Source organism: Lynx canadensis, chromosome C1, assembly GCF_007474595.2.
Source record: "Lynx canadensis isolate LIC74 chromosome C1, mLynCan4.pri.v2, whole genome shotgun sequence".
NCBI classification, from domain to species: Eukaryota; Metazoa; Chordata; class Mammalia; order Carnivora; family Felidae; genus Lynx; species Lynx canadensis.
In genome coordinates this window covers 105,313,471-105,328,309 of record NC_044310.1, presented here as the reverse complement: position 1 = coordinate 105,328,309, position 14,839 = coordinate 105,313,471, and the positions used below count along the sequence as shown (strand labels likewise).

The 14,839-nt window shown below is 40.8% G+C and overlaps 1 protein-coding gene across 6 annotated transcripts in view; it reads right to left on the bottom strand.

Annotated features, from left to right (window-relative positions):
- The window catches only part of SETDB1 (SET domain bifurcated histone lysine methyltransferase 1), a 34,895-nt gene extending 29,372 nt beyond the window's left edge, over positions 1 to 5,523 (bottom strand). For 4 of the 6 annotated variants that reach the window (XM_030327837.1, XM_030327839.1, XM_030327840.1 and 1 more), the window contains exons 1-3: positions 5,185 to 5,339; positions 4,039 to 4,309; positions 2,754 to 2,905 (exon numbers count right to left, since the gene is read on the bottom strand). In XM_030327837.1, coding sequence (XP_030183697.1) covers positions 2,754 to 2,905; positions 4,039 to 4,298 — 412 coding nt within the window. In that variant the 5' untranslated portion in view covers positions 4,299 to 4,309; positions 5,185 to 5,339. Of the gene's footprint in view, positions 1 to 2,753; positions 2,906 to 4,038; positions 4,310 to 5,184; positions 5,340 to 5,380 lie in introns of those variants that run through there. The other 2 variants (XM_032594377.1, XM_030327838.1) reach the window with 2 other exon arrangements.
- Positions 5,524 to 14,839: the final 9,316 nt, after the last annotated feature.

The following is a 14,839-nucleotide window of genomic DNA, read 5'->3' as shown; positions in this document are numbered from 1 at the left end:
ACTAAAAACCTATAGTCCTCATGACCATAGATGCAACAAAAATTTTTTTTAAAGTCCTCCACAAAACTACTCTTTTTCCTTTTTAGTTTATTTATTTATTTTATTATTTTTTTTTTTTAAATTTTTTTTTTTTCAACGTTTATTTATTTTTGGGACAGAGAGAGACAGAGCATGAACGGGGGAGGGGCAGAGAGAGAGGGAGACACAGAATCGGAAACAGGCTCCAGGCTCTGAGCCATCAGCCCAGAGCCTGACGCGGGGCTCGAACTCACGGACCGCGAGATCGTGACCTGGCTGAAGTCGGACGCTTAACCGACTGCGCCACCCAGGCGCCCCTATTTATTTATTTTGAGAGAGACAGAGAGAGGGGAAAGGCAGAGAGGGAGAGAGAATCCCAAAAAGGCCCCCTGTCAGCGTGGAGCCCAAGGCAGGGCTTGAACTCATGAACTGCAAGATCACAACCTAAGCTGAAATCAAGAGCCAGACTCTTAACCAACTGAGCCACCCAGGTGCCCCAGGTGCAAAAATTCTTAACAAAAAATATTAGCAAATCCAATACAGAACAGAAGGAACTTCTTTCAACCTGACAGTTTCTAGGAACAGAAGCAACTTCCTTCAACCTGAGAAAGGATATCTACAAAAACCTTAAAGCTCACATTATAATTAATGCCTAAAGACTAAATGCTTCCCCCTAAGATCAGAAGCAAGGAAAGGATGTCTACCCTCAAACTTTTATTCAACATTGTACTCGAGGTTCTACTGAGTACAATAAGGCAATAAAAAAGAAATAAAAGACATTTAGATTAGAAAGAAAGAAGTAAAATTGACTTTATTTGCAGAGACAGCATGGTCTAATATATAGAAAATCCCAAGGGATCCACAAAAAACTTCTAGAACTAATAAGTGAGCTTAGTAAGGTCAGGGCTACAAGATTAATACACAAAAATCAACTATATTTTCATATCTTAGCAACAAACAATCCTAAAATGAAATTAAGTAAATAATCTCACTCACATTAGCATTAAAAAGAATACAACACTTAGGACAAATGTACCACGTTAATGCATTAGAAGACTAGTCGTTAAAAAGGTAATGCTCTCCAAATTGGCCTTTAGATTCAATAGAGTTTCTATTAAAAATCCCAGCAGGCTTTAAAAAATGTTCTTGATAGAAACTGACAAGCTGATTCCAAAATATATTTCAAAGTCATATGAAATACATTTGTATTTGGAGACTTCCACTAGGTGATTTTAATACTTACCATTGAAACTATAGTAATAAAAGCAGTGTGGTGCTGGTATAACAACAAATATATAGATCAATGTGACAGAACAGAATCTGGAAATAGACCCTCATATACGTGGCCAGATGATTTTTGACAAGGATACCAAAAGGATAGTCTTTTCAACAAATGGTGGTGAAACAACTAAATAGTCATAAGCAAAATAAACCAACCACTCTCAACCTCTACCTTGAGAATTATTACTGTTAAAAGACACCATTAAGAAAATGAAAAGACCACATTTGAGAGAAAGTATTTCTAAAATATATCTGATAAATGAACTGTACCTAAAGCCTGAGTTCTCTAAGTCAAAAGAGCGGTTCTCTAATAAAAAGACAACCCGATTTTTTAAAAAAGCCTCAAGATTTTAATGGATGTTTTCCCAAAGAAAAAACAAATGGTAAATTAAGTATGTGAAAAGATGCTCAACTTCCTTCAGGAAATGCACACTACAATCACAATTTGATACCACCACACTCACACTGCAAAAGCTAAAATAAAAAACTGACAATACCAAGCACCAACAAGGATGTAAAGAAACTGGAACCCCCATACTTTGCTAGTGGGAATGTAGAATGGTATAGCCACTTTTGAAAACAATATGGCAGTTTCTTAAAAACTCAAATGTACACTTACCCTAAGCCCTAACAATTCTATTCCTAGATGGAATATCCAAAAGACATGAAACATAACGCCCACATAAAGACTTCTACACAAATGTACATAGCAGCATTACTCATAATCGCCCCAAACTAGAAACAACCCAAATATTTATCATCAATTACAGAAGATAGTATGTGGTATATCCATAGAATGGAATACTGCTCAGCAAAAAGAAAAAAAAAAAGCAAACTACAGATACATGGAACAACATGTTCCACAGCAAAAATGTTATGCTAAATGACAGAAGCCAGATACAAAAGACAACAAATTGTGATTCTATTTAAATGAAATTTCTAGAAAAGGCAAAAAGGAAGTAAGCAGATCAATGGTTGGGGTGAAAATGGAGAATGCAGACAAACAGGTAAGAGGGATGTTTTGGGGTAATCCAAACATCTGTGGTGAAGACTGCACTACTCTATAAATTTACTAAAACTGAAACTCTACACTTAAAGTGGGTAAATTTTATAGTTTGTAAATTATACATTAAAAAACCCCTCAAAAATAGACAAAACCAAACAATCTACTGTTTTGAAATATATATATAGGTGCGAATGCCACCTAAAAAGGAAGGGAATTCAGAATAGAGGTGACACAGAATGGGGAAAGGAAGGTCATTCAATCAGAAGGTAGCACGTAGAGGACATCTATGATACTAATAATGTTCTATTCCTTTTTGGTAACGGGCAAGTTCAACAGTTTAGAATATGGAGTTAGTGACAACAATTTCTGCTCTCTTCTTTTATCTGTTTGTCTTCCTGTGTCTCAATTTCAATCCTGAGATTTTCCTACCCAGAGTCTTATCTCTTACCTGAATCAATACTGAGGACATCATCATCTTCATCAGGAATCTCGATTATTTCTGTAGGCCGGGAGGCTTCATCCTCAGAGCTACTGTCCCGGTATTGTAGTCCCAGTTTGGAATAAAAGTCCTTCACCAAAGACTCACAGTTAGTCACTGCCCTAATATTGGAACACATGTAGAAAAGGTCAAAGCCAGCAGAAATAGGTATAAAAGCCATCAGAATTTATATATATTTAAGTATACACTGACCTCAATTTAAACAGGTCATATTCCAAAGTGTCTCCATTTAGAATTTAAGATGCTTTTCTCAGGACACCTGGGGGGCTCAATCGGTTAAGCATCCAACTGCAGCTTAGGTCATGATCTCACGGCTCATGAGTTCGAGCCCCGCATTGGGCTCTGAGCTGACAGCTCAGAACCAGGATCCTGCTTCAAATTCTGTGTCTCCCTCTCCTTCTCTCTCTCTGCCCCTCCCCTGCTGGTGCTCTGTCTCTCTCTCTCAAAAATAAACTTAATAATAATAATAATAAAATGGTTTTCTCATTAAAATATGTTTAAATAGTGGTTTCAGACTAGGCCCTAACAAAATCCAAAATAACCTGAAAGTACATTAACCATATCTCATCATTTACCTTGCTATATGAAAATGTGTTCTAAGTGACAACTAAGGTATACTAGGCACCAATCTTCTGGGAATTTATGAGTAGATACAGGGCTCATGTTCCACAGTTTCATAAGACAGCAACGACTTACAATCCTCACTCCCTAGATCATCCTACTAAGAAAACTGTGCAGTTGTTCTGAAGCAGAGTACAGGAGAAAGAAGGGGAAAAGACTCAAGACCTTGACCATTCTACTGTAGACCATACACTGGCTTCCAACAGATGAATATTCTACATATAACGGGTGGCTGTGAGGTCGGATTTTTTAAAATGTTTATTTATTTATTTATTTATTTTGAAAGAAAGAGAGACAGGGTATGGGGCAGGGGCAGAGAGAGAGGGAGAGAATCCCAAGTCGGTTCACGCCATTAGCGCAGAGCCCAACATGGGGCCAGATCCCACGATGGGAGAGATGATGACCTGAGCCAAAATCAAGAGTCAGATGCCCAAATGACTGAGCCACCCTGGCGACCGTGAGGTCAGATTGTTGGCCGTAACCTTTGAGAAACAGAAAGGTCCTACACGTCTGTACCTTGTAAAGAATAAAGCGACTGGCACAACGTCATGAGCAATTACACTTCTAAAATGTCTGCCCAGGGGAGATCTCCGATTTTCCGTGTAGTCCTCACCTGGATGCATCATCAAAGAGCTGATCAACATGGGCCACCTCAGATTCCTTCTGTATTACCCACGTCTCCAACTCCGCTAGTTGCTTCTTTCGCTGCTGTACACAGTCCATCTTCTCCAGTTCTTCATCGATGAACTGTCTCAGTTCCTCCATTGAGATACCCAGCTCCTCAACCACCGCTTGTTGCAGCTCTGCGATCTCATCAGACTCCACCGCAGCTGCGGCTGCACCCAAACCAATGCACCCAGGGATGGAAGACATGCTGTTGTCCCCTACATGGAAGAGAAAACTAAGATTACCTTTGCAATTATTATAACCGCCAAACTTCAGTCTCTAAAACTCATTCCTACACTACTACTTCTCATTCAAATACAATTAGGTTCCATTCTATGTTCTCCCTCTCCGTTCCCCTGTATCCGATGCTAAGATTTTGTACCGATCTTATTCTACAGAAGATGGGCCTGTATAAGGTTTAAAAGCGTGAGGGCATGGAAAACATATGATACGCAACAGAGGCTACCAAAAAATAATGTTTTAGGAAACAGAAGAGAACCAATTTGCTGAGGAAGGTATTTCTGTGACCTGTGTTCCTTAACTGACTAAAGAGAGAAATCTTTGTTTGCATGCTATGCCTAATTTGAACAAATATCTCCACTTGGATGGGGGGGGGCGTTGGTTTATAAATCACTGTTTTCTCTTTAATTACTTGTTCGCTTTACATTACCTTGCTTCCACGTGGAAACTTACTTTTTAAAGTCTATTCACACTTATGCATACAAAAGCAAAGAAGCTTCCCAAAAGTAAAGGAAAATTAAAGCAATCTGGGAATAAAATGTGGCTACCTAAAAACTACAATCCAAATAGCCTACGCATTAGTGTTAACTGCTTTTTTGATCAAACGGTTGGAGCAAAACTGATGCCAGAATGCCGTGCGACTCCAAGACCAGTTCTCACCGCCTCCATTTCTCCTTTGCCCACACACCAACCCCACCCCCGCGCTACCCTTTCTGGGGGTGCGTCCCACCCACCCCGCAAACCCAGCTCAACCCCGCCCCCGCTCGCCTCTCGCGGAAGACTTCCTTCCCACCCTCGCCCAACCTCCTCCCACAAACAAAACATTCCAGACGGGCCCCTGATCTCCAAATACCTCAATTAACAGTACTTCCCACACCTCCCTGCTTCCAACTACAACACTTCTTTTCACCAACCAGACCCCAGACTCGAGACTCTGGGGTCGGCCTCGACGGGGAAGAACGAAACGGTACGGAAAAGGGAGCAGGGGGAGGGGATGAAGCGTGAGGGAGGGAGGGAAAGGGAAGCAAAAGAGACGCCCGGAAGCAAACCTCAGGTGCCGTTCCGGTCGCCGCGACGGTAGCCTGCCGGGGTCAAATCCTAAGCCTCTGAGCGCCCCTCCAAGGCCAGGAAACCTCGGGCAAGTACGCATGCGTCAAAGGGGAGCCTTCCAGGGCACACGTGAGAGGCCACTGGGCGGGTGAAGTAGGCGTGGCCTAGAGTATATTCTCGAAGCTCCACCTCTTCCGCCACCCCAACCCCTGACAGTCACACTAAGTTTACTGTTTAAAGACTCAGCAAACCGTTAGGTTTAGGTGTTTTCCTCACTTTATTACGAAGTGGTACAAATTGTAACAAGTGAAGGAATATCAAGATAGACTAAGACAAACGTGACAATATCCTCTCCTCCCCTCTCATCACTACACCTGCAGCTTTGAGCTAAAATAGCTTAGTTTTCTAGGCTTGTACTTACAAGGTCATGAATCTGGATTTTTTAAAAAGATTTTATTTTTTAGTCATCTTTACACCCAATGCAGGGCTCAACCCTGAGATCGATAGTCGCATGCACTGCTTGCTGAGCCAGCCAGCCTCCCCTAAATATGGATTTGTTTTGTTTAGTTTTTATTTCACATGTGGATATCCTTTGAAGTCAACATTTGTCTTTTTCATAATTGCATAATCCGTAATAGTGTGGATAAACCATAATTAGAAAGATGCTCTCACTACAGCATGTATTCATTATGAATAATGCAACAATAAACATTAACGTGCTTTTGAAGTAGTACTTTTATTTCTGTGGAAGAGATTCCCCATAATGGAATCTGAGTTAAAATATATACACACACACATATATATTCACATATATATGTATATATATGTACCTCTTTTCATTTTAATAGAATCTACTGTCAAATTACTTTTCAAAAAGGTTGAAACAATTTTTACTCCTAGCAAATCTCTGAAAGTATGTTTCCCCACACCCTCATTAGGATTGGATGTTAAGTGTCTATTTAATTTTTAAGAATTTGATAGGTCTTTTTAAATTTTTTTTTAATGTTTAATTTTGAGAGAGAGAGAGAGAGAGCAGGGTAGGGGTAGAGAAAGAGGGAGACACAGAATCCCAAGAAGGTTCCAGGCTCCGAGCTATCAGCACAGAGCCTGACATGGGGTTCGAACCCACAGACCGTAAGATCATGACCTGAGCCGAAGTCGGATGCTTAACCAACTGAGCCACCCAGGTGCCCCTAGAATTTGATGGGTCTTAAAATAGTATCTGCATCAGGATAGACTATAGTGTTGTGGAAACAAACAACTCCCAAACTTTAAAACAAAAACTGTGTACTTGTTGCTCACACTGCATAATCATCTCTAGAAAGTTGACTTTGGAGCTCTGCTAGGATAGCTACTCAGGAACCCAGGCTGATAAGTAAGTCAGGCCAGAGGGAGAGACTGCTAGACGGTCTCATATTGGCAATTAAAGTGATTCAGGACACTCTCATTAACAGCTCATTGGCCTGACTGAGTCATAGGGCCCTACCCAACCACAAGGGGGCCAGGAAGATCAGTCATGTCTCACATTTGGAAAGAGAGAGAATTGGGCGTATTTGATGAGCCAGCACTATTGACTACATTATCTCATTATTGCTCTAACTTGTTCACCTATATTTACATTAATGATACCTAACTTCATTTAAAAGGCACAAACCTGGGGCGCCTGGGTGGCTCAGTCGGTTAAGCATCTGACTTCGGCTCAGGTCATGATCTCGCGGTCTGTGAGTTTGAGCCCCACGTCAGGCTTTGTGCTGACAGCTCAGAGCCTGGAGCCTGTTTCAGATTCTGTGTCTCCCTCTCTCTCTGACCCTCCCCCATTCATGCTGTCTCTCCCTGTTTCAAAAATAAATAAACGTTAAAAATAAATAAATAAATAAAAATAAAAGGCATAAACCAGAGGGGCACCTGGGTGGCTCAGTCAGTTGAGCGTCTGACTTCGGCTCAGGTCATGATCTCACGGTTTGTGAGTTCGAGCCCTGCATCGGGCCCGTGTGCCAACAGCTCAGAGCCTGGGGCCTGATCCAGATTTTGTGTCTCCCTCTCCCTCTCCCTCTGCCCCTCCTGTACTTGCACTCTGTCTCTCTCTCAAAAATAAAAATATAAAAAAAATAAATAAAGGTACAAACCAGATCTTCTGTGTAAGACTGGAAATGGGGCCCAGGCAGCCTTGATAACCTCCCCTTTATCTGTGCTCATTTCGCCTGTCCACTAGTTTCCTGGGACTACTGTGAGCGCCTGTTTCCAATTGCTAAGACCCTAGGAAATGAGGTCCAGGAAAGTGAAGGTGTCCTCTAGACATTGCAAATTCAGCATGTTCCCAACTCATCTTATGGTATTATTTTCTAACTTGAACTAGACATTTTAGACATATTACTCCCTAAAAAACACTCGCGCGCGCGCGCGCACACACACACACACACCATATTTATTGAATGTTTACTTGATACCAGGCACTGTTCTAAGCACTTTACGATTATTCATTTTAGTCCTCATAATAGTGCTGTGAGGTAGGAACTATTATTGGATCTTTTCTGTGGATGAGAAAACTGAGACACACAGTTATATTTCCCAAAGGCACAGAGCTAAAAAGTGTCAGCGCCAGGCAGTTTGGCCCTAGAGCTTGTGGTCTTAAACCATTATTCAATACAGCTTGTTGATCCTACTTTGGAAATGTTTGGCATATATTTTCTCTCTTTTCTATTTTAATTCTATTGTATTTAGCTCTTATTTCTTGCCAGGACTAACTAGCCTCTTAATTGGTAGCCTCATGGTAGACCAGTCCCACACAGAGCTTTAAAATACATTTCTGATCACTGTCTCTCCCCTGCTTTAAACCTATATTTTCTTTATGTCTATAAAATAAGGTTCAAACTTTACAGTATAAAATTTGAGGCTCTTTAAAATTTGGCCCTCATTTGCCTCTCTGGCCACATTTCCCATGTTTTCCCTTCACATACCTGCTTAAGCGCTATTTCCCCAACATGTTTACGCATTTCAATTTCTCATCTCCATACCTTTGTTCATTGTGATCTCCTGGGATGCCCTTCTCTTTCTGTCTGCTGTAATATGAATTCTCTAAGGGTCCACCTCAAATGCCTCTTCTGTGAAATTTTTTTTATGCTTATGTATTTTTGAGACAGAGAGAGACAGAGCATGACTGGGGGAGGGTCAGAGAGAGGGAGACACAGAATCCGAAGCAGGCTCCAGGCTCTGAGCTGTCAGCACAGAGCCCGACGCAGGATTCGAACTCATGGACCATGAGATCATGACCTGAGCCGAAGTCGGACGCTTAACTGACTGAGCCACCCAGGCGCCCCTCCTCTGTGAAATTTTCATAGACCCAGCAGTTGTCAAACGTTATAAAGTATCAGAATTACCTTGAGGGTTTGTTGAAACACAGATTGCCACCCCCACACCACCTTTGGAGTAGACTTGGGTGCAGTCCGAGAATCTTCACATCTAACATTTTCCCTGTGATGCCCATGCTACAGGTAGGGGGGACCAGAGTTTTAAGAAACACTGTCCTACCATACAATCTCACTTATATGTGGGATCTAAAAAAACAAATGGAAAACAGAAACAGACTCATCAATATAGAGAACAAACTGGTGGTTGCCCGAAGGGAGGGCAAAACAGGTGAAGGGATTTAAGAAGTACAGACTATACAGGGCGCCTGGCTGACTCACTGGGAAGAGAGTGCGACTCTTCACCTTGGGGTGGTGAGTTCAAGCCCCACAGTGGATGTAGAGAGGTCTTAAATAAATAAAATTAAAAACAAGAGGTATGAACTTCTAGTTATAAAATAAGAAAGTCATGGGGATGAAAAGTACAGCCTGGAGAATATAGTTAATATTGTAATAGCTTTGTATCATGACAGATGGTAACTACACTTATCACGGTGAGCATTTTGTAGTGTATAGAATTGGGAAATCACTGTTGTACACCTGAAACTAATATAATATTGTATGTCAATTATACTTCAATTAAAACAAAATCATTGTATCTAGGCTATCACTTGCCCTCTGCGGAACTAACTTCTGTCTCTGTTTCATTACCTTAATTCCTTCCACTTGTGAGCTATCTCTATATGTCTCTATCTCCTTTGCTGGTTAGTGATCAACTTAAAGCTGAGGATCTGTCTTAAAAAAAAAAATTTTTTTTAACATTTGTTTTTGAGAGAGAGAGAGTGAGTGTGAGTGGGGTATGGGCAGAAAGAGGGAGACGAGGATCTGAAGCAGGCTCCCTGCTGTGAGCACAAAGCTGGATTCAGGGCTTGAACTCAAAACGGAGATCATGACCTGAGCCAACATCAAGAGTCAGCCACTTAACCGACTGAGCCACCCAGGCACCCCAGACTAAGGACCTTAGTCTTAATCATTAATCATCTTTGTTTCCCCTAGCATCTGACGTATTGCCCTGTACGTGTGGTGCCCTGTCATGTGTGATAAATGAAGGGAAATGTGTTCTGTCCTGATTATGTTTCTATTAGTTAGATTCTTTCAGCTTTCTGCTGTGTGTCTGGAGGGGGTGGTTTGCGGGGAGAGAATGAAGAATGGACAATGTTGAAGAGAAACAGGAGCTATTTAGGGTATCATATTCAAACCGATTTCTTCATTGCCTTCAAGAAGTCTGGTAGAAATCAGCAGAGGGACTTAGGAAGTGTCTTCTTTTTGTTGTTTGTTTGTTTGTTTGTTTTAATTTTTTTAAACATTTATTTACTTTGAGAGAACGAGGAAGGAAGGGGCAGAAAGAGGGAGACAGAGGATCTGAAGCAGGCTCCATTGATGTGAGCACAGAGCCTGATGCAGGGCTCAAACTCGCAAACCCATGAGATCATGACCTGAGCCAAAATCAAGAGTCCGCTGCTTAACTGACTGAGCCACCCAGGTGCCCCAGGAGGTGTCTTCTAAGACCCTTGCTACTCAACATGCAGTCAAGGGGCTTGTTAGACATTCTAAATCTCTGACCCCACTCGGGATGTACTGAATCAGAATCTGAATTTTAATAAGATCTCCAGGTAATTTGTTTGCTCAAATTCGAGAATCACTATAGGAAAGGCAGGTTTGAGCTGTGTAATCCTTTCTGGGGTAGGGCCCCAATATTTAGGGAGCCAAGCTCTGGAGACTAACTTTTGTCAGAAATGATCAAGTCCTGGGGCACCTGTCTGGCTCAGTTGGTTAAGCATCCAACTTTGGCTCAGGTCATGGTCTCATAGTTCATGAGTTCGAGCCCCGTGTCTGGCTCTGTACTGACAGCTCAGAGCCTGGAGCTTGCTTCAGATTCTGTGTCTCCCTCTCTCTCTGCCCACCCCCACCCACACTCAGTGTGTGTGTGTCTCTCTCAAAAAATGAATAAACACTAAAAAAAAAAAAAAGAAAGAATCAAGAACTGGAGCACCTTGGTGGCTCAGTCGTTAAGTGTCTGACTCTTGGTTTCTGCTCAGGTCATGATCTCACGCTTCGTGGTTTCAAGCCCCACATCAGGCTCTGTGCTGACAGTGCAAGGCCTGCTTGGGATTCTTTCTCCCTCTCTCTCTGCCCCTTCCCCTTGCACTGTCTCTCTCTCTCTCAAAATAAATAAAGAAACTTAAATTAAAAAAAAATCTTCATGTATTCCTTGAATTTAACTGAAGATTGACATACGGGCAGGGAACCAATGTATCTGGAATATCTTTAAAAAAAAGAAATGGGGGACGCCTGGGGGGGAGTTCGGTCAGTTAAGTGTCCGACTTCAGCTCATGTCATGGTCTCACAGTTCGTGGGTTCAAGCCCTGTATCAAGCTCTGTGCTGACAGCTCGGAGCCTGGAGCCTGCGTGGGATTCTGTGTCTCCCTCTCTCTCTGCCCCTCCCCCAGCTCATGCTCTTTCTCTGTCTCTCAAAAATAAATAAATAAATAAATAAATAAATAAATAAATAAGAAATGATCAACTCCTGATATAAATGATTCATGTTATTAAAATGTACAAATAATTGAAGTAGACAGTTTATTGCCAATTTAATAGTATAAAGTAATGAATAATTGCTATACCGCTTGGAATACTCACGGTGTGCTCAGCACAGTCATTCCTGTAATCCCTTGTGATGCATTGAAAAATCACAACCATGTGCTACTTAATACTTAAGCACGAGAAATCGTAGCACAGGGTTCAAAACCTTGGAATGTCAAATGATCCTTTTCCTACAGACAGACTTAAGGGAAATTAAATCATAATCTAAACAATGTTGAGTGATCTCAGAATCAAAATGAAAGAATATGGGGATTAAAAACTCAAAGGGTTTTAGGCATCAGGAAAGTAATGTAAAGGAGCCAAATGGGGTGGGTGAGGACTGTGGTCACCTGAGAAATACGTGTCTCATCAAAGGGGTCAGTGCTACTTAGCTCCAGCTAATTTTGCTCTGTGTCATAGACACGGTGTTGCTGGACTTCCAATTTTTCAAGTGAGCTTAAAAATCAATATTTTTTCATATGAAAGCGTTTGAGTTTTGAATGTTGACAACTAATTAAAAAATATTGGGGATGTCTGAGTGGTTCAGTCAGTTGAGCATCAACTCTTGATATTGACTCAGATAATGATCCTAGGGTTGGGGGATTGAGCATGGAGCCTGCTTAAGATTCTCTCTCTCTGTCTCTCTCAGAATACCTGATGGCTTAGTTAGTTATGTGACTGACTCTTGATTTTGGCTCAGGTCATTGTCTTGCAGTTTGTGGGATCAAGTGCTGCATCGGGCTCTGCACTGACAGCATGGAGCCTGCTTGGGATTCTCTCTCTCTTTCTCTCTCTCTCTCTCTCTCTCTCTCTCAAAATAAATAAATAAATAAATAAATAAATAAATAAATATTAAAAGAAAAAATATATATAAAGATTCTCTCTCCCTCTGCCCCTCTCCCCACTCATGCTCTCTCTCCTCTCCTCTAAAAAAATTTTTTTAAATGTTCTGCTATACTTTTTAAATCAGCAATTCAACTTCTAGGATTAAACTACATATATTAGAAATTGAATACATTTGAATATTCATACCTTTGATATGATGTAAGTGCTAATTATCTTCTGGAACATTGTGTGAAATAGCAAAGTATTTAGAAACAAAACAGATTTCCATCAGCTGGTGTTGGTTAAACAAATTATGGCACACTCAACAATGGAATACTCTTCAACTATGTTTTTTTAAAAAAGGAAGCTTTTTGTGCATTGATATGGGGTGATCTTTAAGAAACATTATTAATGCGGAAAGGGAAGGGAAAATAGTTTCAAATAGAGAGGGAGGCAACCCCTAAGAGACTCTTAAATATAGAGAACAAATGGGATTGATGGAGGGGGGCGGGGAGAGGGAAAAATGGGTGATGGGCATTGAGGAGGTCACTTGTTGAGATGAATACTGGGTGTTATATGTGAGCTATGAATCATGGGAATGTGCCCTGAAACCAAGAGCACACTGTATACACTGTATGTTAACTAACTTGAAAATAATTATATTAAAAAGCAAAAGAAAGAGAAGAAAGAAGAAAGAAAGAAAGAAAGAAAGAAAGAAGAAAAGGAAGAAAGAAAGTTAGTTAGTTTAGGAGTTTCACCAGAAAAAAAAAAAGAAACATTATTAAATACTTTTAAGTTTTTATTTATTATTTTGAGAGAGAGAGAGAGAGAGAGCGCACATGATCTGGGGAGGAGTAGAGAGAGGGAGAGAGAGAATCCCAAGCAGACTCTGCACTGCCAGTGCAGTGCCAGATGTGGGGCTCAAACTCACAAACTGTGAGATCATGACCTGAGCTAAAACCAAGGGTCAGACGCTCAACCAACTGAGCCACCCAGTCGCCTAAGAAACATTATTAAATGAGAAGAGCAGGTGTAGAACATGGTATATAGCAGCTATATTTGTGTAAATAATCCGTTTAAAAATATATTTTCCTTACATATACATAAAGATTACTGGAAGGATACATAAGAGATTAATACTGGTTTCTGAGAAGAGGGCAAATGGAAGGTGGCAGATAAGAATGGGAGTAAGGGTTTTCACAGTATACTACTTTATACCTTTTGAATTAAAAAATTTTTTAAGTTTATTTTATTTTGAGAGAGAGAGCCAGAGAGAGAGAGAGAGAGAGCCAGAGAGAGGGACAGAGAGAAAGAATCCCAAGCAGGCTCTGTACCATTAGCATGGAGCCCATCGTGGGGCTTGAACTCACAAACCATGAGATCATGACCTGAGCTGAAATCAAGAGTCGGACACTTAATTAACTGAACCACCAGATGTCCCTATACCTTTTGAATTTAAAACATGACAATGGATAGTATATTCAAAATTATGACATTAAAAATGAAAAGAAAAGGAGCATGCCTGGAGGGATACACACGCATACATTAAAAAAAAATGCTACCTTAACTTCAGTTACCTCTGAATAGAAGGATTAGGAAACAAGACAGGGTCTAGGAACTTTTTGCATTTTTACCCTTAAGTAATGTTTGAAAAACATTTTTACAATGTGCCTTTTTTACTTTCATAATAATAATTTTAAAACATCAACTCAAAAAAACACATATGGATCCCAACACACACCCACACCCACTTTGTAGATTTTAAACACTGGAAAGGGTCTAGCCAATAAAACTTCACAGACCACTTAGATCTGTAAGCTGCCAGTTTAAGTTGAGTGAAAGGAATGTTTAAGGACATCAGATTAACAGAGATGGTATGAATAATAAAACCAGACAGACCCAAATTATGTGGGTTTCAACACCCTGAGTGCACACGCCAAGGACTATCTAGCCATTGAGACTGGAAGTACTCTACTGACCAATGGCTAAGCTGCTTTCTCCCCTGAACAGCATTCACACTGGCTGTGACTTTGCCTTGGGTAACTCTTTTTTTTTTTTTTTTCTTCCACAGATAATTCACTTCTGACTGATGCAATTTTTTCTCATATAGGTTACTGTAGAAAGTCAGGTAATAGTCAAACCTGTGACTCTCTAGTGACTGCATATTGATGCTCTCATCAATCATGTGTTCACCTTGCCTTTTTTTTTTTTTTTAAGGGGTGGGGGAAAGGTTACTATCTGATTTCCATGGGGGAATACATGGTAGCCTTCCAGTACTGACATCAATTGTGTGGTTTTTTTTTAATTTTTTAATGTTTATTTATTTTTGAGAGAGAGAGAGAGAAAGATTGAGAGAGAGAGAGAGAGGAGAGAGAGAGAGAGAGAGAATCTGAAGCAGGCTCTGGGCTCTGAGCTGTCAGCACAGAGCCTGATATGGGGCTTGAACTCATGAACCAAGAAATCATGACCTGAGCTGAAGTTGGATGCTTAACTGACTGAGCCACCCAGGAGCCCCTAATACTGACATCAATCTTAATCTGCTTTCATTTTACCCTGACCTGCACCTTGTCCTGAATTTCTTTTTATCAATCAGTGTACAAATCACCTTTCTCTCTCCCTCTCTTGCTCTCCTCCCTTAGTTTATCC